Source organism: Lepisosteus oculatus, chromosome 11 (genome assembly GCF_040954835.1).
Source record: "Lepisosteus oculatus isolate fLepOcu1 chromosome 11, fLepOcu1.hap2, whole genome shotgun sequence".
Classification (NCBI taxonomy): Eukaryota; Metazoa; Chordata; class Actinopteri; order Semionotiformes; family Lepisosteidae; genus Lepisosteus; species Lepisosteus oculatus.
The window spans coordinates 26,571,534-26,597,384 of record NC_090706.1 but is presented as its reverse complement, the minus strand read 5'-3'; the positions used below and the strand labels follow the sequence as shown (position 1 = coordinate 26,597,384).

The following is a 25,851-nucleotide window of genomic DNA, read 5'->3' as shown; positions in this document are numbered from 1 at the left end:
ATACAGTATCAGAACTTTCTTCAAATAAACTGTGACAAGATAACGATTATGCTCATAGACTCCCAACATCAGCTTCATAAAGCTGGTGACTTCAGTGTTTTTGTTGACAAAACTGAAATTATACATTTGACGGATGTTGCAAACTTTGCTGTTAACTATCAATTGTAGCACATGTTGGGAACATTACAGGGTGATCTTTCATCTATCTGAAGAGCACTGCTTGGTTCAGACTCTTACTCTGTCTGTCTGATGTTGAAGTAATCCATGTTTTTATTTAATCATGATTAGTCTCCTGTAGAGCTTTACTTACAGGGCTATCTTCTAGAACAGTGAATATGTAGAACATATATTTAGTTAGCACATGGGTCACATTTCTGTGACACATGTGCTAACTAAAAGTACTCTGCATTGGCACATAACTCCCGAAGTCTGAAAATTATGCTGACTCCCAATAAAATTTAGAGAGGACTTCAAAGGTTCTCTTGCTCAAGTATAAGACACTGAATGGTCTAACTACAGATAGTTTTAAGGCGTTTCCATGAGTATATTCCAGACCTTAATCAAAGATCTGTTGATTCAGGCCTTCTTACATTGTAAAGAGCAGGCTCCACAGAGTGGGCAATAGAGCCCTCTTGTGTGCAGCATCATGTCTGTGGAACTCATTGGCAAAATGTATTAAAGACTCTGCAAATGCTGACATTTTAAAAATGCTCTTAAAGGCCTGTCTTTACCCTTGGTTTCACAAAGTCAGCCTAATGTGCCTTTTTTGTTGAAAAGGCACTTGTACAATTGCATTATTATATATAAACTCAGATCTACAGTACATCCAAATCTTGTAGCCTCTATCTCACTTTTTTGACAGTACAGAATTCAAATCTCTCTCCCGCTGAAGAGCTCACATTACAAGACAGTGATTGCCCTAAGGCAGCCAAAGCCTGGGCTCCATGAGAAATGCTTAAATAACAGCTCTCTCTGAAAACACACTCATAATAGCCATAATTAAGGCACACTATTTACTGTTTTGCAACAATAAAGTGCTGCAGAAATAAAATTGACTGCTTGTCTGTGTGCCACTTGAAAAATGCCACATGGGACAACCTTTTCCATCCAGAGAGTAATGATAAAACTTGGACCAAGAATATTATAATGTATTTTAATGAACACTGTAAAACCTCTAAAAGAGCTAAGCATAAAAGCAACATAAAACTAAACAAGGCTCTTGCACCAAATTGCTCCATTATAAAATTAAACCTGATCTTGATTTAAGTTGTTTTAGAATCGTAGCATAAAATCCTATTGTGAGTTAGGATCTCCAGCTAACCTATTTAAAGCACTTAAATCCTGATAGTTAAGATATATGACAAAACCTCTCTGTCCTCTGTTTGGAAACCACTGGGTTCTTTGCAATATAGCACATTTTAAAGTCACTACATAAAGTTCTGGTATTTTGTCATAAGGTAAACTTTACTTTAATAAAATTATATTTGAAGTACTCTGCTGACAGATTTAGCCAAGTAGCTCTTAACAAAATGTATATTCAGACACCTTCCTGCCTATTTTGCAATTTGATTAATATGAATTAGCAACATTTAAACAGGCAAGGAAATTCTAATTTGATGGGATAACTTTCTTGTGACAGGAAAATAATTGCGTGTGAGAAGCTGAATGGTTTCAATTTATGGAAATTAGGTTTAGTTTTGCAAAACCACCTCCAAATCACCAGCTATGATTACTGGATGTTTATTCAGTCCTAAGAGTGTTACATGCTACTAACAGTCCAGAGGGGAGGGAAAAAAACAAAAGAATATGATTGAAGAGAGCAGAAAAAAAGAGGTACAACAGAAAAGAGCAGAATGACCTGTCTGACACTGGACCTATAAGAAGGGTTACTGTGAAAACAAACTGTCAAGAAAAAAAACGTTCCCGCTGGTGAGGAAACACTGAACCAGAAACAGCTCACTTTAGATAAGAGCTGTTTAAAGAGAAAGACAATGGTCATTTTTCTAACAGGCCGTCTGATGGGACTAAACAGCCTTCTACAGCATTCTCTTCATACAAATGTCAATATCCTTTCTCATGTATAGAAGCCCATGCGTTGACATTTAAGAATCCCAGCCCTCCACCACAGGCAGCTGGCATGATGCTTCTTAATAGCCAACAGGCAATAACAAGGAAGGTGATAATATCTGCATTTCCAGTGTGGATGAATGTAAACTGGGTGTGTCCTGGTATAACCCTGCTCTTTCAGCGACACGTTACTTGACTTTCCATCGCACACTATGTTCGAAAGGAAAAAAATACATCACATACCTCCCAAGAGACAAAAGAAACAGTTAACCAATTACAGCATGGGTTTATTCAATGGAGTAATGGTTTTCATTATTCTGGGAGGTTTGTGAGGGAGTGGGGCGGAGGAGGTCTTCAGCATTAACATATGATTTGACTCTATGGGAGGGATTCGGGTATTGTGTTATAATACCAAAGATTTTTACAACAAGAATGAAATTTATATTGTAATATGCACTTTAATTTTAAAAGTCGAATTCCGTTTTCGCAAAACGATGTAAAGGTCTCCATATCAAGTACTAACGACAGCTTTTGTCAATACAGCTCGTTAGCTAAGAACACAATCGCACTTAAAATTATCAAGACTTTTTGAGCCTTTTCCTCATGGTTGCGAGCCGATTAAAACATCCGATAACTTAACCGAATACAGTCTCCCTCTTCAATTTTCGGGTTATCGATTGTTCAAAAGACACCAATAAACCAAAACCGCAGAGCAACAGTCTCGACATAGTTTTAAATTCAGAACTGGCATTATATCAAGTTTTTGTTCACGACTTCTTTAATCCTTCTTTCTAACAACGTTTTCCCAAAGCACAGTTATCAAAAGTGCAGATTCTCCAACGTTGGTACAAGTCAGACTGGAATAACATACCAGGAGAACCAACAAGAAAGCAGACAGCTATCTTAAGTATATACAACCTAGAGTATTTTAGGCGAACTGGTAGTACTATTTTAACATTTCCCCCATTAAAATACTATACCAAAATTCTCTTCAAGAAAATATTACATTAATGCATACTTAATTCTAATTTGTTGAGTTTACATCCGCACAAAAGGAAGTCTACAAATCGGTACATGTGGGTCGAGAAACTTTTTTCCTTAGAAAACTCCATGATTTTTGCATGCTCCAGTTAACACAGGCGAGGCTTCCCAGTGTTGTGATGGATCAGATAAATATCTCGGATAAACAGATAGTAAGTAAAGTACTTATATTTACATTTTAAGCACTAAGCATTTTATCACAAATAGCGACTTAATCCTTTACCGTTTGAAAAACTATATCGCGTGAACACCTCGTTGTCAAACGCAAACGAAAAAGGGTTACTTAAATTACACAGACTAAATAGCTCGATTTTGCTTATCTTAATCTCATCATATTCGCATTCACATTTGTATGGAAAGAGTTCACATAACTTGAATCGCTGCCCATACAGCTAACCAGCTAAAATCCTTCGTATATGTTTGCGGATTTAAAGGGTGTAATGCAATTTTGTACAGCTGATTCCAATGTACAATAAATACAAAAATAAAACACCAGGAGAAGAAAAAGTTACCTAATGCGTTAAACAAGACAGTTTCTCTTACGTACATAATGCTTATTGGGGTTTCTCCTCTTCTGCACATCCTGCACAGTTACTTCTTCTATGGTCCGTCTGGGCATGATGGTGTAATCCGTCAGAAGTTCACTCAAGACAACAGCAGTCCGGATTTTGCAAAGATCACACCCGATTTCCCGAATATCAACATCCAAACTTTATCATGTGCGTGAGTCTGATCCTCGTCAGGAGGCTTAGGAACGTCTTAATCTAAGCTTTATTTTTAATGCAGTCATGTAACACAGTACACATATACTCGGTTCCTTCGTTTTTCACTCTTTCTTGCAAGGTCTCGCTGCCTTCACATCGGCCTGCCTTCAGCCCAAACTCCCAGCCTATCCCAGCTCACCGACTGCAATTATATTACAGCATGGCTCTGCTGACAAACCCTGCAGTCCTTAAAGGGGACGTTTTGCATCAGCCGTTCTCTTTCAAAAGTACAAAGCACCGTGACTGATTATTCTTTTCTATGTTTTATTTGGAAATACCGCTTACGTGACTATGTCAACGCTTGTAATTCGTCAGTTGAACCTCTGTTTTGCTTGGGTTTTTTTAATTTTTGTCATCATGCGCCCGAAATACTATTTTTTTCTGAAAATTGTCATTAAGAAATTCAAACTTTTATACATCATTAGTAGTATAGTAATGATATTCAGCATCTAAGTATAGAAGTACTATTGTGAAGTAGAGAACAGCAGAAGACAAAAACATCTGCTACATTTCAGGTTATGAACCGAGTCTAACGATTACTCTTTTCTTTTAGCCCTATATTTCTTTTCATAAAACTAACGTATATGTTCTTGTATTTTTGTATTTGGGATAACTAAACTAGAAACTAACATTTTTATTTGTCTTCTCTTACACAATGTTTATTCAATAAAGAATGATTAACAAGAAGTCGACTCTTGCTTTTGGGTCTCTGGAGCCTTTATCGGCTCCTCCTGCTGGCTGAAAAATGCCACCGTAATATACAGTATTATCCAGCCTAATAATGGAACCGTAGTAAAAAGGATTATTATATACAGTAATTCTAAGGTTACACCTTAAACAAGGTTACACATTTTAAGGTTAATTCGACCTTGCACCCTGACCTTGCCAGAAATCAAAAGTTAACTATGGCTTCACCTGGTCAACACTAGAATGTGAGACCTCAGGTTGCTGAAGCAAGCGTTGTTGGTAATAAGTGCCCTCATTCCTCTGGTGAAAAAATGTCTAACGCCAATGCCCCAGTATGGAGACTTTAAATTGAGATCCCTATTATTTGGTCATTAAAGATCGTATGACATTTTTCAAAGCAATGTTAAGCCCAAGCCCGGTGTCCGGCTAAATTTCACTCTGGCCTTCCTGAAGTTTCCCCTTAATTCAATCTGTGAAGCAATATCTCACTACTTTACCTGATTTTCTGTGTAGAGGGATTGCTGGGGCATAAGGTCACCCAGGGTATCCCTAAGGGCCCCTCCTCCATGTGAAGTGCTTTGGGATCATTTTGGATAAAGAGTGCTGCATACAGTAGATGCAAGTAGTTGTTATTTATTACTAAAACTACAATATAATTATATTTTGCACAAATTAAGAGTGTTCTTTTGTCAATGGACAAACTCCAAGAGATTTAAGTAAAAAATGTTAAGCTCCAGGCCCCATTAATGTGTACATATAGATGTGTAGTTCCAGTGGGGAGCTGCGTCAGCATGCGTAGGCTGCAAAGAAACAGGTAAAGGTTTATTCCATGCTGAAAAGAGAAGAAAGGAAACACACCGTTTTGGCTGTGGAGCCTTCTTTGGGTTCTTCCCCATATAGATGTGTGCCTATAGATACAAATACAAATGACTTGTTACTCTATTTGATAAACATCTTTATTTTTTATTTAGCTCTCAGTGGGGAGGAGAGCAGAGTAATGAAGCCAATTGATAAATGGGGATTATTAGGAGGCCATGATTGGTAAGGGCCAATGGGAAATTTGGTCAGGATGCCGGGGTTACACCCCTACTCCTTTCAAGAAACACCCTGGGTTTTTTAACGACCACAAAGAGTTAGGACCTCGGTCTTACATCTCATCCGAAGGACGGCGCCTTTTTACAGTATAGTGCCCCCATCACTATACTGGGGGATTAGGACCCACACAGACCGCAGGGTGAGCGCCCCCTACTGGCCCCACTAACACCTCTTCCAGCAGCAACCTTAGCTTTCCCAGGAGGTCTCCCATCCAGGTAACATTTCTTGATGACCACTGTGTTTACATGTTACATGGCATTTAGAGAAGTAAATCACAATCATTGGCTGGTTGTGGCATTTTAAATTGGGCAACATTTTATACACAAAGCATTTATTTTCAGAATAAGAGCCTATACCCCTTCTCTGTTAATGCAAACAATTCAGTGGCACTGTTGGATTCCACTAATGTGTGTTCAAGAATTTGTTTTTTCTACCCCAGAAGATCCACAATTCAATTCTATAAAAAAGAATGAATGCCCTTCACCATTAGCCTGTCTCTGGTTTGTTAGCCTAAACATGCTGGAAGATCACCAGATATGAAAGGGTTTTGGTCCTCACATCTGTCTGATGGCCTGCCCACATTGGATAAGGGGAGGAGGAGAGGCTACAGTCCTTAGAAGCCAAGCCTGCATAAATGGTGAAAGAGGAGACACTGCAGCCCAAGCCCAGCCAAATCTGAGGGCAAGAACAGTTTGCCTCCCTGGGATATAACAGGTTTCAATCCAGCAAGTCCTGTTGCTAGATTGTCAGTGCTTACAGTTCTCGTGCTGGGACCACTGTGCACAGGCATTCTGTCACTCCCTCTGGATCTCCCATTGCCTGACTTGCTGCCCTCATCTGTGCTTCACCTAGATGATCTGCTTCCCTCCACTGCTCCTGGTTGCAAGGATGCCTCCCCTCCCCTGCATCCAGTGTCCTCCTGCCTTCATCCTCCGGTCTTGTTGTGATGGATAATTCTTTGTGGTTTTAACATCATGATTCATTTTTATCAAGTACCACAATATTATATACTGATGAAAAAAAGAAACGTCACGTCATGTGCCAGCGATGCCAGACACTATGGAGTAAGCTGCTCCTTAGTGCAGAGAAGGTTTCAGCAGACCAGCAGGACAGATGACCTTCCAAGACCTGGTTGCCCTCAAGTGACCACACCAGAGCAGGACCGACACATCAGACTGATCTGAGAGATCGTTTCAGATCTGCCACCTGTACTGCTGCTGAAACTGCAGCCAGACACAATGCCTGCATCAGTGACAGGACAGTGAGACTCCATGCTGCTGGCCTTAGAGCAGGGCGACCTGTCAGAGGCCCTCTGCTCACACCTCCTAGACATCACACCCGACTCTCGGGCCAGACAGAGGCTGCGATGGACTTGTCAGCAGCAGCATCAGGTCCTCTTCATGGTCGAGTCACTCTTCAGCCTGTTCCACGAAGATGGGAGGGCCACCTACATTGCTATGCAAAGACATTTTAATTGGATGTAATGGCCAAAAAGAATATTTACAGATTTTTAAAAAAGAAATACAAAATGCAATGGGTGTCATATGTAATTATTGTGAGGTAGTATTTCTGAGGTTCCATTGGATGGCAGTGTGTATTATCTGTGTACCTTTTTGACAGTTTCTCCAGGTAGAGATGAGTACAAGAAGCAAGGTTTCACAGCTGCTACCTGTACAAGACTTAACAATCGAAGTTTATGCTAAAAATGCAATTATTTTACAATGAAAGTGTGTGGATAAGTAGGTAGATAAGACAAATCTTTACAAAGTTAGAGGCAGCAGTCTGGACTTAGGGCTCTGCCCTCAGAACTGGATGTTTGTGGATTTAGATCCTGACCTCACTTGAGATTAATTTAATAAAATACCCAGCTGTATACAGTAAAAGGTACAAATGTAAGTTATCTTGAATAATATATAAGTGTATTATTCATATAGTTTATTAATAAATTATTATCAATAATAATACATGAGGATGGACAGGTGATAGGGGAAATTGAAATAGGGCTGATACCTGAAATAGGTCATATTCCAGAGACTGCATTTGTGCAGACTTAAATCCCAGTTCACATTATAGTTTATTAAGAACAGCTTCCCGTGTCAGTGCAGTAATATGCCGCTGGTGTCACGTGAAAGCAGCTGGAAAGAATGAAAACTAAAGCACTGCAGCAAAGGCCGCCGAGAGTCCTTGACTGTCAAGCGGAGAAAACGTGCATGGCTGTTATCACGTGAAGCGTTTGAGCAGCCTTTCCTTCAAGCTGCTGCGCTGGCTCAGTGCCGATTTAGCCTACTGCTAAATGACACACTGACCTACTTTCTGTTGTTATTGTTCTTTGCAATATATTTTGTTTGCCTTCCGTGAGGCATATTTTTTAGCTCGGAAAAAAGTATTTTTCAATCAGTTCTCGCCTGTGTTGTGTTCGCAATACTGCAATGAAAGGATTAAGGGACGTTAAAATATCCACGTAGCATTTTAACTGTGGTATCCTACATTATTATTAATAGTAAACATGATAAAGATACAAATACATGTCTTTATTTCGGATTTCTTTAAAACTTTCGAGTTTCAAGTTGTTTTATTGATATCTTTTAAAAATAACGATACATTTTTTTTGTTTGATCCCAAGAACGGAAACATAAACATCCTTGCATTTGTAACGTTGTTTCCTCTCCCGATTTAACACAAAACATCAACCGTTTTTTTGTTTGCTAAACTCGTTACTGTGCTACTTGAAAACATTAAATTGAATTTGCTTTTAAACAGATTCGATTCGGGAATTTTGGGAAGGGTTTTGCATCTTTAACTACATTTAATTGGATACGGTGATTTTGAAATATTTTTACTGATACCGACATATCTTCTGACACATTACAGTTGCATTACTCTCAAAAGGGTCAGTTTTGAAATTATTTAAGCGATATGCTTATGAACAACAAAAAACATGTGCCTTTATGCATCCTCTATATTTTTTTTATAAATGTTTAGCTCAGTGTAATCCTACTCCATCGATTTTAGAAAGCTAATGAGTCACAGTGACAATCTTGTTAGATCTGCAGTTTGTTGGGGATATACATGTACTGAAGTACTTTTCACTTTGACAGGAATATTGACCTTGCTTGGCCACCTCTATGCAGTGGATTATGAAATGTACAGTCATACAATTTACTCCCTTTATTCATGTAACCTTTAATTTAAACTTTAAAGACTTGTAGTATTTAAGTAAATTTTATGCTCTATTAGCTATGATCCTATACTGCATGCAAACATGTACAATTCATGTACAGCTTCGAGATGAAAAGTATTTATCTCCATAGCAACGAGGTTGGAAATCCAATATTGCAGCTTGCCTGCCTAAGGCTTTACCCTCAAATGTGTTACCCTGCGTCCTCCCGTCCTATAAGAAACAGCCAGACTGAATGACAGGATAGGTGAATGGTAGATTAACTTGTCACTCACGATTGTTTTGTAAACGTTGTGATTACCACACATACAACGCACCCATTCACGAAGATAGGACAACGCAGTAGGTTGGCTGGCGGAACCGAGCAGTACATCTTCATTTTATGTATTAATAAATGTTGCAATTTAACTAGCAAACCACACTTCTTCTGTTAATTGCTGCTCTGTTCGTTTTGTATTAAAAACTAACCGTCGGAGATGATCGCAATTGCGTTCAGTTGGCCAGTTTTTCAGGACAGACAGTATTTCCTTTCTATCTAAAAGGTGTTATTTTATTTCTCGAGTTAAGCGATTTAAAAGGTGGACGTAAAACTGGAAGGAAGCAGAAAACCTCACATGGCTGCTGCCACCGCGTCTGTTCATTACTGTGCGGGTTACAGCTCTTCAGCGCCTTACAGGTGAGTGGAGTACCTCCTTGTTCTCAGAAGCTAGGTGCAGCAGTAAACGGTTAATAATAGTCTGGTGGCAAAGGTCTTTTGAATAGAATATATGATTGCCATAAATGACAGAACTGAACATGCACATACATCCTTGAAAAGCGCAACACTGCATTAGTGGTCATTAGACTGCAAGGAAGTATTACGCGCGGTGGTAAATTTTACTACTTCAGAATAGACAACTTTGCCGGAATTTTGAGAAGTTGAAGTTGTATCACCTTTTTACTAGCCGTGATTGTTGATACCATTGCTGCAGAAACGAAAACAGCATACTGTATGTGCTGAGAAGGTATTTTATTATGCAGATCATCGTGTTAGTAGCCGTTCAGCTTTGTCACTTATGTTATATATACTCTATATATTACTTGGCAATTAGAAACTTGAAATTTGTAAAGATCGTAATTTAATGTTTATTATACATTTTTGTGAATCAGTTTGTATTATCGTAAGTTTATTTAAAAAAGAGGCCAATGAACAGTACGTCACCCCCTACCCCAAACACACACTCCCTTCATTTGCATAACCTTTCCAAGTTTCCATCCAAAGGCCTCGAAGTGGCTTTAGACAAGCTGTAGCCGCTCTGCGCCCTTAAAGGATTTGAGTCCTATAGCTGCAGCACTGGGAGCTTCTCCTTCCTAGTCCTCCTCCCCCAAAACTCTCGCATCTCTGATCTAAGCGGGAGGAAGATCCATATAAATGATAAAAATGATAAATGAGACGCAGGTTGGATCCGGCGATTCCAACAGGAGGGCGAGACGGGACGCGCAGGGCTCTCGTAGCAGCGTTAATGTTTTGTTTCACCTGCCAAACAAGGCTGTTTTTACCACTGTTATTATTGGTTAGACGATAAAATAGAAAATAATATTCCCATGGGAGGTAAAACATCACCCATTAATAAACCCAGAAATGTGTATTTGTATATATATATATTATTCTTATTCTTATTAGTGGCTGAATTTGCGAAATTCCAATCGCAGTTGCAACACTAATTTGACTGTGAGTACATAATGCTTGGAGAAACACATACATGCAAGTACAGTATAGATTTGAAGCTCATTATGTGCAAACCAGTAAGGACTAGTACAGCTAAGCGGAATCCATGTTTCTCCGCTCTCACGTGTAGAGTGAGGTAGTTTGCTCTGGTTATCAAGCTGTTGGCTTGCGGGTATCAAGCTGCTGAACAGGCAAGTTGCCAGGAGGGAGGCTTTTTATGGGACACTGGCCTACATTCAGGAGGAGCGTTCAAGAATAATCCGCAGTAATGGCTTCTCTAAACGAAAAGGGAATGGCGCAGAAAAAAATGAAAAAATAAGTTTAAGGCAGAACTAGGCGCTTTACCGTCGTGGAAGGAGGCAATAAGAACGAGTAAGTTAATGTTGAAAATAAATGAAATTCGAACGATCCTGAAAAAAAAATGCAATAAAATATTTCACTTTCTCGCCTTTGGAATGTTAACCCACATTAGAAAAGAAAGCGACGAAGTCATCTTGTTTGCGAATGATCATTGTAGACTAATAAAGCGCATAACACAAAATGTGAAAATGAGTTTCAGGTTGCATACAGCATGTGTTCTCCACGTTTTGCCTTTGAAATATGTTTTACTGTAAAGCTCGGTTTTACTGTTTTGTTTACATTGTATCGTTTGCTGTATGGAGTCACAGGGGTGTGATTAATTCGTGATATCGATTATTTTATAATACGTTTTACCGTTCGTTTTACATATAAAAATATATTTTTTATATTTAATTAAGCGAGAAGAATCACACTTAGCTGAGTCAGTAATGCATGTGTGAAAAGGTGTTCGTACTGTATATCTGAGGGACTTCGCTGGAAATGCAATTGCGCACCTTCATAGTGCATTAACACTTGTTTTTCTGATTGGACCCCATCAAGTTGTATTGGGTTGCAGATGAAGGTGAAGGAGATGCTACTTTTTCGAAGCTTTGTTTTGAGGTGCTTTTCTTTTGTAATCGTGAGTTAATTTTTAGTTTGAGGATTTTAATCCTAATTTTATATGTAGAATATAATTTAACTGTTCTGTATATGCGAAGGGTTTGTAAGGAAACATTTTGTGCGCTCAGAATTCTAATGGAAAGACTGACGAGTCTGTTATTTTCATGTTGTGTACAGGGTGTGTACAGGCGTATTCAGTTTAAAAATTATTCTTAATCTCTCAAAGTCACTTTCAGTGTTTGAAAATCCTAACACATTCACAGTGAATGCACAATAAGGCAAGTTGCAACAGTAAGATCCGATGTTAGATTATTATTATGTATGAACCTTTTTAGTGTTTTACCATTGATACCATAGATTTGAAACTTTAATAAATTGTTACCCAAAAGATACTTATCAAATGGAAAAGACCAAACTATTTGGAGCACAATTCCTGACGTGGCTTGCTTTGAGAAAACCATGCCTTCAGAAAGAAATATCAATGCATCTTTAAATATTTTTTCATTACGTGTTTATGAACATATTACCCGACTTTAAATACAATAGTTCCTGGTGCCTAGGACCCCAGTCTCCGCTAGAGCTAATTTCAGTTGAGCACCCCCTTAATGTTTTATAATGTTTAATGAAGTGATAATATTTTAAGCACACCATTTCAGTATTTTTAGACTCGTGTGACATTCACCACTGACAATTTCACAGGTCATTTTTTTAATATAGAGTTTACAGCTCTTAAAACACTGAAAGCATTTAAAAACAATGTAGGTCCAGTGAAAGTCTCAAGCAATTAAGAACACAAGAAAGCCTGTTTGGTAGTTAGTAGTTAATTGATCCAAGGATCTGATACAGACTACAGATTTCTTGAAGGAAGCCGAAGTACTGGGTTTGATCACATGGCTTAGTTTGGCAACATACTCCCATAGCACTTTGGGTGAAGAAGTACTAAATGATACAGTTATTCATCCAATTAATTGAACTACAATGGGACGAAAAATTGAAGCCCCTGGGGGTTTGAGTGGAGCTGATCTTCCAAATCTTTGGTGCACAATCTCCTTCTTCCTGGAAAATGAGGTAATGATGACCAATATCCATGTGGAGGACACATTTACTGTATACAGATATATGAGTATCTATAACACATGTATAAATGTGAAGAAACATGTAAAGGTTAATTAAATGCTGAAAATATAAAGGAGAAACAACATTTTGTCTGTTGAGCCACACCTGAAGAACACTGATATTTTTCAGCATTTAGTTGACCTTTGTTCTTTTGTTGCCAGTGCTTCCCTCTCAAAAATGTAAAAATCTGTGTATAAAGGTGCAGGCACATACCAGCCAGGGTCTGATAACCCTTCATTTTATGCCTTCTCTTTCTTTGGGAGTGGGGAGTGTGTGGGAACGGTGGTAAGGATTCTGCAGTCCTGGTACTGAGGATTTGGTATGATAAGCCCTGCTTTAGAAAGCACTAATGTGAAAAATTCTTCTTTCCTTACTTCTTGATATAACAAGAAGTGATTGTGCTTATTTTGTTTCTTTTCATGCCAGATCTGTGGATTTACTGTGGATATTAAACTTACAGGAGTTTTAAAGAGATACAGTCAAGTCACAAGTTATGCTGATGTTTCTTGTTGGAATCTGGAAATGATCAATTTGTCTTTTTAACTGTAACTTCCAGGGTAACATTGGATGTCTCAACATTCCTTAAATATCACAAAATGTCTTCAGAGATAAGAGTAAACTAAAATTAGGATGATGCAGATTGTGGTGCAAGTTCCTGTAGGCATGCTGCTTGAATTTAAAATTCATATACTTATGTGAAATGTTATTAGAGGGGAAAAAGACATTTGTTTGCACTAAAGTGGCAGAAAGACTAAATTTAGATAGAGTGAGATCATGGTCAAACATAATCGGATGCACATTGCAATTATGAATCAGAGTTACTGAACCTGCAATGCTTCATCCAGCTTCATATTTGAATGTTTAAGTGAACTGATAATATTTAATTAATTGAAATGCTTCATCCAACATCATATTTGAATGTTGAATGTTGAATCTGGGAAGCTGATTCATAACGCCTCCTTCTTTGGCAGGCATCTCACTCCATAACTGAATAACTAAATGAAGGAAATTAGTTATTTGCACACATTACAGGTACCCACTTTCTAGCAGAAATCTTCGGTCTTGACTCTTATATCAGCCCATGACTTACTAACTAATAAATGCCATAGTGTTTAACAGGCCTCTTTAGGCTGAGAAAAGAAGATAATGATGTCTGTCCAAAAAGTATTCTCATTAGATTTCAGAAATTATATTTACAAGAGATAAAAATGTAATCCCATAAAACTATAATATAATTTAAGAACTAACTTTGTCTTTTGATTTTTTATGTATAGTCTCCTATCACTGTAGTGGAAGATGGTACAGTAAAGTTTTTTATTTTAAGTGAAATACAGAAGATTCATTTGAATAAAGTATTCAATACTATATTATCATTTTTATTTTTAAGATATACTAACTTGTAGTTTCACTGATGTGTAAATTACAATTTTGTTTAAAAGGAACATGGTATAACAAGATACAGTATATGACAGGGTTTAAATTTTAATGGCTTAGTTTCAATATATTGTGGAGGAAGAAGGTTTTTTGAGAACTAAGAATATACGCACATGAATATGTACTGTATATACACAGTTTTGACTCCTGTTGTCTGTTGAGCCACTGTAGGAAGAAAATGTGCAAGGAGATCAGTGAATGCCCATGGCAGCTGCTACCTCAGCCCATCCCAGTTTGAGATTTAAATCAGAACCATTCTTTAGGTAATTCTTTACATACTCACTTGTCCTTTAGGGACATTGATATCTGATGGCAGGAACAAAACAGAGGGGAGGGTTAATGTGGTCCAGATGGCCACAATCCTCCAGGATTCGTTTGGCTCATTAACTACTCAATCTTGGCCATACCATTGTAAAGATATTCTCCAATCAGCATTTTTATTATTTAATTGATAATCATCAGCATCAGTGTAAGTAAAGTGATGGCAGTATTAAAGTATTGCATTGGATTGTTCCGTAAACACCTGTAATACATGATACAGTAGGTTAGACCAATTTTTCCAATTTTACTAATTAGCAAGGTGAATTACATTAATGGACGTCCTGGCTTTCCAGGGTCTGCCTTGACCAAGCTCGTTATCCAGTTATAGTCCATCAGCTTAATCGCAGGAATTGTAGGACACATTTTTAAAAAGACAATTAAAATACTCTTTTAATGATTTACTGCTTTTAGTAATGTTATTTTTCTTAATGGGTTCAAAGGAGTTCATTAATGCAATTAATGCATGCAGTCAGGAACTGCTTTGAAAAAATACAGTGCGAGCAGCTACAGTGTGTGTGTTTTTCTTCTTGTTTTTCTGCACAATTGTTCTAAGCAATTCCCTTTAACACCACTGTTTGGAATTTTGCTATAACCGGTTTAAAATAAGAATCAACATGTCTACAGCAGAGATCTTAAGAACACCTAAAAATGATACTTTAATCTTTATATTTTTGTTCGGTTGTATTTTGCCTGTGTGCGTTATAATGTTGTGGGCCCCAGTTATTAGTGGTTTTAATTTCAAAGTTAGTTTTAAAATATGTAGATTGGTCTACCTCGATAGACCAGGAGATTAAGACTTTGGGGACATTTCTTGCTGCACAGGCAATAAAAGATGGGTCTGGTTCACATACTGTACATAATTTTTGCTGTCTCACTCAAACCATTTTAAAGAAAGTATGTTGGGACATAAATATGCAATTTTTAAAATAATTAAATATGAAAGAATATTAAAAAAGTGCAGAAGTTGCAAAAGATTTTAGAAAAGGCACAAAAAGATGTAGGTAACGCTTGTTTTTTTCTTCTTAAAATACTTAATTTCTGCATATGGCAAAAATTGAATATGAACAAACACTTCACAATTGATGTTTTCTTGGAGACTTGGAGGTCAGTTTTATGGTACTCTTCCTCAATTCACCTATTTTTAGGCAGTATTTTATTTTATTTACTTTACAGATGCACAAAACAGACTATATAATGGAGCATCTTTGAGACATATTGAATATGTGAGGTCCTCAAAGTTCATGCATGTGTATAAAGATCAGATTTTCAGCTTTATTTGCAGGATAAAAACAAAGGAGACTTTTCACATAAATCTTCCCAGTGCTGGATGGAATGTACTGTAACTATTTCTAACAAATGGCATGCACTGCAGATAAAGCTTGTGATAACTTCACCAGCATAGATGAGCTGCCCCATTTTTATTATTTGCAGTGCACAGGATCTTTATCAAAACAGGGCTTGGGTTCTACTGAGGTTGACCAGCTTGTGTGGAGTTTTAATAGACACATGGTGTTTCTAGACTGATGTAGTTAATTCCCTTAGTGTCTGCTGGCTGGATTGTGCTGCTGTTCAGTGTTTAGTTTCCTCCTAAGCTTCAGTGTCTAAGTGCTAAGTGTCGTTTTTAATAATATAAAGGAATTGTGCTGTGTTTTTTCATGTGATTGGATTTGGCTAACACATTTTTGCATCCTTGTGAAGCATATATTAATGTTTAATATTTAGATAAGACCACTTTATTAGCTATATACAATTTCTTGTATTAGGAATTTGTCTTTTTCACAAAACCCCAACTTGCTTTCACACAGACAGGGAGAGAAGCTTGGGGTCAGAGTGCAGGGTCAGCCATTTATATGGCACCCCTGGAATAGTTGGGGTTAATGGCTTTGCTCAGGGACCCAATAGAGTAGGATTCCTCTGCCGGCCGCTGGATACGAACAGATAACCTTCCCGCCACAGGTGCAGATCCTTAGCCAAAGAGATTTTGACTAAAATAAGTTTTTTTTAATTTTTTTGGGGGGTGATATGTATCGGATCCCTACCTTCTTATTTGTCACATGTTTAGCAAGTAATAACAAAATGCAAAAAAAAGAACACATGCACAGATTGCTGGACCTTGATGTTGTAATCATTAAGGTCTTGGCACTGTGTGAGGGGCAGGCCAGCTCATGCGTAGCCACAGTTCACAGAGAGTGACGAATGAGAGAACAGGTAAGTATCTTATGGAGTCTTAGCACATTGGACTCCATTGAGGTCATCACTGGTCTGATCCTTGTGCTCAGGATAATTAACAACTGGTGATTGTGGCTTAACTTCTCCACAAGCTGTTTAAAAAAACTGCCCTTGAAGCAAAGAGGCTATTCATGTGTAGGGTTTCTTTAATTTTGTAAAAAAAAATTCTTGCGCAACCTTTGGATATGTGTTTTACCACAGCCTGAAATTTCGTACTATGTTTCACTTGAGCCTACAATGAAAGAGGTCTTTTTTACATCTAAGACGAAGCAGGTTGGTGGGGATGGGGGAGTAATAAGAATTCTGCAACAGTTGATCGTGTTTAGAAACAGACTTATTTAGAAGTGTATGAGGATGTTTGTGGAAATGCTTGTTTTGATGCAGTCTGGTTCTGTTTCCCTTCCTTTCTGTTTGTGTGCAGAATGAAACGAGGAAGAATAAATATCAACCCGGAGAGTCAAGCCCCTTCATCTGCCGAAGAAGGAAGCAAAAAGCACAAGGGCAGATCATCAGGCTTCCGTCTCGGGGCGTCCTGGAGACAGGACACCGTGCAGGACTGGGGGAACCTGCCTCACCATGTGGTGCTACAAGTCTTCCAGCACTTGTCCCTTGTGGACCGGGCGCGGGCCTCCTCCGTCTGCAGGAGGTGGAACGAAGTCTTTCACATCCCCGACCTGTGGAGGAGGTTTGAGTTCGAGCTCAACCAGCCTGCCACGTCATATCTGAAATCTACTCACCCTGACCTCATCCAGCAGATTATAAAGAAGCATGCTCAACATCTGCAGTACGTTAGCTTCAAGGTAAAGGATCTCCTGACCCCCACCCCCTCATCCAGCTTTGCACATCGTTACTCCCAGCACTTTCTAATCCGTCTGACAACCTAACCGGCTAATCTGTAGAGGAGGTTGCAATGACTCATCATCCCCAAGCACAGCATGGGATTTGAATTGGAGGCTTTATTTTGGGAACATGTGTTTGAAATATTTTAACTCGCAACATCTGTTTTTTTCTTGTTTCACAATTAGGCCTTCTTTTTCAAAACTGCGCCATCTTTCTTTTCTAAACTAAGATGCTCATCAGTGCAAATCATTGACTTATTGGTGTGTTTTGTTTTTAGAAAGACAGGCAATTGATATGTGAATGAATAGTGTAGTATCTGAATGTTATATGTTAACTTTAATAAAAAATAATATATCTTTAAAAATCAAGGGGCTGCTCATCGGTTCATCCCATAAATGCATTGATGTAGAATATTGGTCGTGGGTCATGTGTTGCCAGCATTGCAGATTTGAGCCTAGATTGTTTCAAACTGATTGTGACTGGGATTTCCCAAGTGACAGTACAGAACTGGACGAGTATGATTCGACTTGGCTGTTCAGTTTTTGATACAACAGCAACTGGGATTCATGGGTGCCTGTGAATTGGCAGTGACATCATTAAAACATGCTGCAAAGTAGGAAGGAAAACAACTTTTTGGCTGTTGAGCCTTCATTTAGGTATGAGGGAGAGAGATACAGGATGCTGGGATATGAAACAGGGGAGAACAAAAAAAGGGTATGTGAGAATGGGCACAGTGAGTGAGAAAGTGTCCAAACAAAGGGAAATCTGAAGGTCATGTCTGTCTTTTCCAATGTGGTTCAGGGTTTCACTGTAATGCTGTGCTTATTCAACACTGGTGATTCTAAACTGGGTGGATGTAAAACTGAAAATACTGGTGATTTGTGTGAAGTGAAGCTGCTTTTAAAGTTAGCGTTGCAGTACCACAATCCACTTACTTATTTTGCTTAAGGTTGACAGCTGTACTGAGTCTGCAGAGGCAGCCTGTGACATTCTCTCACAACTGGTGAACTGCACTATCAAGACTCTGGGGCTCATCTCTACAGCAAGGCCGAGCTTCATGAACGTATCACAGGTATGCGTTGGCTGTTACCAGTATTGCACAGCTATACTCAAAAATGCATTAATAAGCTAACTGTTTTTGTCAGTACTCTGTATGAAGCATGTTGTCAGCATTTCGAATGGCTGTTATCTTGTCATTTAATGCACAGACTCCCTAATTTCTATAACATTAAGCACTAACATGAAAATACACCTTTGACCTCTCATGCATATACTTTTGTATTGTGCAGTTTAAATATGATGTTTTATTTCTTTACAAAGTAATAGATTAAGTACAGAATGAATACAAAGAGAAATTTTAGACAGTTTGAGTGGTTATAGAATCATGGAACACATATGTAAGTTAAAAAATAATTGATTTTTTTAAATGTTAACCATGATTAGAAGCAAATTTGTTAATCTCTTGTGTCCCTACAGTCTCACTTTGTGTCTGCCCTCACGGTGGTGTTTGTGAACTCAAAGTCCCTGTCTTCGATAAAAATTGACGACACACCTGTGGATGACCCTTCTTTGAAGGTGTTGGTGGCGAATAACAGCGACACGCTGAAACTGCTGAAGATGAGTAGTTGTCCCCATGTCTCCCCTGCTGGTGAGCTAAGGCAATGATTTCTGTACTGCTGGCCACACTGTTGAACCTTGTCTTTTGAGTTGATTTGTAGCATTCATAGTACATTTTATTTAGCATGATATTAAAAAAAAAACATTTATCATATGTAGACTTAGGTGATTTTAAATTGAAGCAGTGTTCTAGGTGTTATGCACATATTCAGTAAATCCAGTCTGATTTAAAACAGCAATATAAAAGTTATTGTTTATTACATTTATTTTTTGTTAGAAATATGTAGCAAGGTCTTCTGCAGTTCTCTTTGGACATCTGTTTATTCTTAGAACTAAACAGAAGAACATTGCAGGTTAGGTGGAAATATAATAAAATAGTTAAGTAGGTAGCTGCATCAGCATGCGTAGGCTGCAAAATAATGGTTTATTCCATGGTGAAAAGAGAAGAAAAGAAACACAACGTTTCAGCTGTGGAGCCTTCTTTGGATGTCAATATAATAAAATATAATAAAATAGTTGGAGAAGAACAGTTGAAAAAGAATGATTGCAGATTCAAGCATTATGTCTTTATAGGGTAGAAAATAATTGTCTAAGGTGGATGGAGCTCATGGTTTTAATGACTGTAAGGAGAACAATCACTATGTGCGTACAGCACTATGTGCGTACAGCACTATGTGCGTACAGCACTATGTGCGTACAGCACTATGTGCGTACAGCACTATGTGCGTACAGCACATCCGTTTGTGCCCTTCTATAGTAAGAGTTGCTAAGAGATGTAGCTCATTCACTGCACTCTAGGTTGACCTGATTTTCTGGTTGTCTATACTGTATGTTGCCAGAGACTTTGAAAGAAGTGAATTATTCAAGTACATGAAAATTGATTCTGGGCCCGGCACTATTTTCTGTTCATTAAAGGAAAAAATTACATTTTGTCCAACACTGCTTTCAGAAATCCATTTATCTGCGTAATACTGCACGCGGTGTTTAGTTTGTAAATGTCAGTGATTACTGAAAATTGTATATGCCATGAGTTGTATATGCACCACTTGCGCAGATGCTTAATTAACTGTTGAGTGGAATTAACTATTTTTTAATTCATGGTTGCTTAAATCACTTGGTTATAAATGTACTTGGTACATAGGGCTCTGTGGTTACTGCCCTCAGACTTCTTAAGTCTTATAAAGAACATTGCATATAAAAACTGAAGCCTAATGAGCTGTAATTAATTCCCCTTTGTTTGGCAAAAAAACATGTTTCTGTACAACATGAAGTTAATGCCTAACATTATGCCATTCTTCTGCAATATGTCAACAGACGGTTTAATAAATCCTCACCCATGTACAGTATCTTTGAAAACAGTTTCCATGTTGTTTAAAGCTCTTAATTTGTATTTGTCAACCTTTATCTTTTTGAATGTTTGTCAGATGACAAAATATTTGGTTTTTATCTGTTACTACATGTATTTAAGGGACACTCAACAAGTCTTGCTTGTTAAAGAACAGGCTAGAAGCTGTAATGATACTTACCACCACTAAAGCTGTTACTGGTTGAGTGATGCCGGGTTTTAGACTTTATTAAATGTGTGCTGAATGTCAAATCAAGCTATTGAGAAATTTGCTGTTTTAAAATGATCAGAATAGTCTACGAAAACAGGGGGCAGCTTAAGTACATACTTCTTAGAACAGTGCACTGCAAAAAATGTTCTGTATGCCTGAATGGCATATTGTGATTCGAATGCCATGTATTCAAACAGATTTCAATTTTTCATGGTCCTTTCTCGTATAGGTATTCTTTGTGTGGCAGACCAGTGCCACGGCCTACGGGAGCTGGCGCTGAATTATCACCTCCTGAGTGACGAACTGCTCTTGGCTCTGTCGAGTGAGAAGCACGTGCACCTGGAGCATCTTCGCATCGATGTGGTCAGTGAGAACCCTGGGCAGACTCAGTTCCATACCATCAAGAAGAGGAGCTGGGATGCCTTGGTGAAGCACTCCCCCAAGGTCAACATCGTCATGTACTTCTTCCTCTACGAGGAGGAGTTTGACCCCTTCTTTCGCGAGGAGACCCCTGTCACGCACCTGTATTTTGGCCGGGCCGTCAGCAAGGAGATGCTGGGGCGCATCGGGCTGAACTGCCCCAGGCTGGTGGAGCTCGTGGTGTGTGCGAATGGCTTCGAGCCCCTGGACGATGAGCTGATCCGGATTGCAGACCGCTGCAAGAACCTGACGGCCATTGGGCTGGGGGAGTGTGAGGTCACCTGTAGCGGCTTCATCGAGTTCGTGAAGATGTGCGGCGGGCGGCTGACCCAGCTTTCCATAATGGAGGAGGTCCTGATCCCAGACAACAGCTATAATGTGGAGCAAATTCACTTTGAGGTGTCTAAACATCTCGGGCGGATGTGGTTTCCAGACATGATGCCAACTTGGTAAAGGCCATCTAATGTCTAAACTCATCCTCCTCATAATGAAAGGTCCCAGAAGGGAATCTTGTGCAAGAACCTTCAAGAAAACAAAAAAAAAATCCAGTAAGGATGAATCTCCTTTTCATAGGTATACTAGTGTGGAGTTTGCGATTCTTGAAAGCACAGAAAATGGAACCTGACTGAGCCGAGAAATTATGAGGCAGTGAGGGAGGTTTATTTTGCTTCTTTTGCTTTTTTCCTTCCACTACGTGCTGTAAGAGCTGAATCCACCCTTTCTTTAGGAACAGCAGTTAACGCCCTGATCCTTTAGAATCCAAAGATGATGTCTTGTGAAAGAGACGGTCATTACCAAGTTGTAAATAATCTTCAAATAGGAGGCAATGTAGAATTAAATGAGGAGGTCCGAGAATGAAGTAACTACATAATGAACAAAACAAAACTGATAACCACATTTAACAGAATTCGTTTTAATTTACATATTGCCATAGAGCATTAATCAGTATCCTTTTTTATGGAGCTAAGGATTTTTTTGTACAATTTACACATGGCTATTAATAGCTGTTGCGTTGTCTTTTGAGACGTTTTATTTTAGTAGGTTGCGTCCATGGACAGTTTGTGAATGCATTTATGCATTTTAAGAAAAAAAACATTTCAAATGTCTTGATTCCTTTGAAGCTGATTATATCGGGCTTTTTATAGTATGACTTGAGCTCTGTTTGTCCTGTGTAAGGAGTCAGAGGAGATGACATACTGTTAATAGATATAAGTCATTGGCTTCTCCATATTTGCTGCGCGATTTAGCGCTTGATCTCTTAAAACTGTAAATACATAATAGTTTTTATTTCCATTAGAAATAAGAACAGCAGACTTTATGAAAGCTCCATTTGCATCGGTAGTTAAGACTTTTTAATTTCCTTGTCACCTAAGTGGCAATTGAGATGTGGTAAAGGTTGATATTATTATTTTCTGCAGCAATGTCCATGTGATTTATTTGTATTTGCTAAGGCTTATTTCTAGGATTTAGGGCTGAATTTGACAAATTAATTGTGTGTAGTGATTCTATCTTTTAATTTTTTCCAGTGTTTTTAGATTTACACAGGAAAAAGGTGTACTTCATAAGAAGTTCTGTTGTCATATTTTTGTTTGAACATCCTTAACCAAGGTGATAGCTTGTGGGATGCTGTTCAAAGTTCTTTGTTACCAGTTTTGTAAAGGTGATTGTAGAAGTTATAGGGTTAAATCCAACAAGCAATAAGACAGACATGGGGAAAAAAGGGCTTGGAACTGCTCTTTTTTCCACACAGAGTTTTTCTCAGTGGAACAAATTTGAACAAAAATACTTTCACAACCGTCATGTTAGTTGTTTTGTAAAGCTTAAGCACACTAAATAATTTGTCTTCATTAAGCATATCTGTATTGTATGCAGAACTGCTTCTTTGAATCAAAATTGTTTTGTAATTGTTATTAGGTACTATAGTGATGATCGATGGATAATATCCAGCTGGAACATAGGAACTGAAGCAGTTTCAAATTACAGAAAAAGTGCAGGACATTGGTTTGTAGTCAGAAGTTAAAATTCTAATTATTGAAGTGTATATAGAAATCAACATACTAAATTAAGGTAATGTAAAAAAGTTAATTAATGGAAAATTTTAAACATTTAAATATGATTTATTTCATTCTTCTGGTGAAACGTGCATAATAGCTCATCGACTCTCCCAATGATTAATATGAAAGCATCCCATCCAATTAGCAGTATTTTGTATGATGCATTGATGATGAAAAGTGATCCAAAGTGAAACAGGAATAAAATTACAATCTGTTCTTTTAAAAATACAAATAGAAGAAGAAGAATTATTTCACCAGAAATGTTTGGCAGACAATGAAAATACAGTCAAGTAAAATGGCTGAAGGAGATATTTTTGAGTTTTGGGATTTTTGTATTGTTTCTGTTTTTGCTAGGCTCACTTCAAATCACAGTATTCAAACTGCACACAAGGTTCTGTCTTTAAGCTTAAAATGTTGGTTATTTAGAGGTAAAAGGTGAAGAACAAAAATCAGACTAAATCTAATCTTTTACCGATTACAAATTCTACTTCTCACCTGTTGGTGACTCTCTGTTGGCCAGAGGCATACATCTTTCATCATGAGGTTCATTTATTCATTCCTTAAGGTGCACATATTTGCTGTTCCACTTTCAAGGATAAGGGCCACAGAACATAACCTTAATCATTTTGAGTGCTTAATTTTGATTCTGGATTAAATAAAGAATGAGAAATGGCCATTCCGTTCTGTTCTCTGTTCGTCCTAGAAATTCCAAGTTAAAACACATGGCTTTGTAAGACACTTTGAGTTACTGAACAGATCCTAGTACTATTATTTGTTATTAATAAATTGCTAGTTTGCATAGGTCTGTATTAGTACTTTTACTCATAATTTGATGTTGCAGCTGAGATATTTAAGGCAAGGAAATATATTCCCTCACCTGAATTGTCAGTTTCGAAGGGGATTTTTTAATATTTCTCTGTTTAAAAGGGGAGTACTAAATACCGAATGTCTAATATTTAGGTAAACAATCAACTTAGTGTTTTACCAAACTTAGCTTTTGCCTTTTGTGCAAATTAGTTTAATATACTTATCAGATTTAAATATTTATCTTGTGCTGATGTTGTATGTACAAATCTTATACAACCAATAAAAAATCACAATTAACAAAGCACTTTAAAATAGATGAATATTTGATTGTGAAAACCATGTTTACATTTTTTTTCTGTTTAAGGCAAATCCTTTCATATTTTGTGGGCCATAAAAAAAAGAGAGAGACTTCCTCCGGAAAATGTTCAGGGCAATAAAGGACAATAGTACAAGGAGGTAGCTGCGTCAGCATAGGTAGTCTGCAAAGCAACAAGTAAAAGGTTTATTCCATGCTGAAAAGAAAAGAAAGGAAACGCAACATTTCGGCTGAAATGTTGTTTCTTTTTTTTCTCTTTTCAGCATGGAATAAACCTTTTACTTGTTCCTCATAAAGGGCAATATACAGGTATGTGGCACAAGTAAAACTATGTGCTTAAAGATGAGCCTTGCATTATCCACACACACACATTTAATCAGTATCTAACAGAAAGAATACACTTTATAAAAGCAGTTAACTGATTGAATCCAGCTTTGGTCCCAAATGCCAATGGGTGCCTCAGAATTTAATTCAATCTGGATTGCTATTGTGTTTGTTTGATTTTTTCACAGCTGTACTCATACGCATTAGACACTCTAAATATGTGGTTATGGTTCCTCTTTAAAAATGTGTTGTCCACGATTGATAAGACAATCTTGAGCTTCTTATTTAAATTTACAGGATTAAATAAACTAAATATAGGTGTTTTTTTTTGGTGGACATGTTTAAATTCTGCCTTAAAGTAGCTTAATTGTGTTTCAGTTTGAAACTATATGTATACATTATCTAAATACATGTAAACAATGGTGTTGCGATCCTGAGGTTGTTTTGAAACATTCTTTTGTTGACACGGATTGTAGAAATGTCTTGAATTTTGTTACAAAGAAATAAATTAACACTTGATCAAAACATTCAATGTCTTTTCTGGTTCAGTTTGTACTTCATGTGTATATGTAGTTTCTCCTTGTGTTTTATTTATTTTTGACCACTTGCACCCCTGACACAGCAGCAGCTAGTCTGTCGTTCACTCCCTCCCCCCGAGACCGCACACCTGTGGGCTGATAGTATAGTCAGGGTGTTACTGCTTGGCGAGTGGATGAAGAGAACTGCGTCTTGCCGAAAGGCTGAGGAATCCAAATGCTTGATCCCAGTGAGCTGATGGATATAGCCGAACCAGATCGGAGTTTCAAAGGCAGGCAAAGATAGCCGAACAAGACGGGTGATGGCAGGTGAGAGCAATCTGAGGCTGGAGGGGAGCACAGCAATTGGGGCACAGCAGGGCAGGGGCATCAATAACCATGGCTGGTCAGTTAGAGGTACAGTATTTTGCCACTGGTCCAGTGCTCGGCTGTGTAGATGGGGTGCTGATAGACTGAGTGTATTTCTTGAAAGCAGGTTTGTTGTGCTTTGAACACTACTCTTGCCAGAAGGTAGCTCTATGACAGTACCGGAACAGTAGATGATCAAGGATTAAATATCCTGGACTAATGAACTAATAACCTGTTAAGTGTAGGCGGGAAGTTGAGACAAGCAGCCTGAGCGAGTCGTCACGGCCCTGGGAGGTGTTCAATTCTCGACAGGTGTTGTCACCTGTCAGCCCTAGCTCAGCTGGCCATTTTTGTTCCTCAGCAGCACACTTCAACCCCATTGAGCCTGGCAAGGGAACAACCTGCCCACCACTTGTGGTGCCCCCTAGTATAG

At 38.2% G+C, this 25,851-nt stretch overlaps 2 protein-coding genes across 6 annotated transcripts in view; one reads left to right on the top strand and one right to left on the bottom strand.

The window, feature by feature from the left end:
- Window positions 1–4,071, bottom strand: part of sh3pxd2b (SH3 and PX domains 2B) — a 49,635-nt gene extending 45,564 nt beyond the window's left edge. For 2 of the 4 annotated variants that reach the window (XM_015349543.2, XM_015349544.2), the window contains exon 1: window positions 3,656–4,071. In XM_015349543.2, the coding sequence (XP_015205029.2) occupies window positions 3,656–3,727 (72 nt within the window). In that variant the 5' untranslated portion in view covers window positions 3,728–4,071. The remainder of the gene's footprint in view (window positions 1–3,655) is intronic. The other 2 variants (XM_015349545.2, XM_006631817.3) reach the window with 1 other exon arrangement.
- A 5,089-nt stretch (window positions 4,072–9,160) lies between these two features.
- Window positions 9,161–25,066, top strand: fbxl3l (F-box and leucine-rich repeat protein 3, like). 2 transcript variants are annotated; one of them, XM_006631816.3, is made up of 5 exons: window positions 9,161–9,508; window positions 17,022–17,400; window positions 18,390–18,512; window positions 18,917–19,088; window positions 20,843–25,066. In XM_006631816.3, the coding sequence occupies exons 1-5, from the start codon at window positions 9,447–9,449 to the stop codon at window positions 21,484–21,486; spliced, it is 1,380 nt and encodes a 459-aa protein (XP_006631879.3). In that variant the 5' UTR covers window positions 9,161–9,446; the 3' UTR covers window positions 21,487–25,066. The 2 variants fall into 2 exon arrangements, with proteins under 2 accessions (XP_006631879.3, XP_015205060.2); XM_015349574.2 differs by lacking the exon at window positions 9,161–9,508 and adding an exon at window positions 10,690–10,912.
- The last annotated feature ends 785 nt before the right edge of the window (window positions 25,067–25,851 follow it).

Bases quoted from the DNA above. Each gene is read 5' to 3' on its own strand.
- fbxl3l (XM_006631816.3), top strand. From the start codon at position 9,447: ATGGCTGCTGCCACCGCGTCTGTTCATTACTGTGCGGGTTACAGCTCT. The intron at 17,401-18,389 runs GTAAAGGATCTC...ATTTTGCTTAAG, and splicing joins TGCAGTACGTTAGCTTCAAG to GTTGACAGCTGTACTGAGTC. The intron at 19,089-20,842 runs GTGAGCTAAGGC...TTTCTCGTATAG, and splicing joins TCCCCATGTCTCCCCTGCTG to GTATTCTTTGTGTGGCAGAC.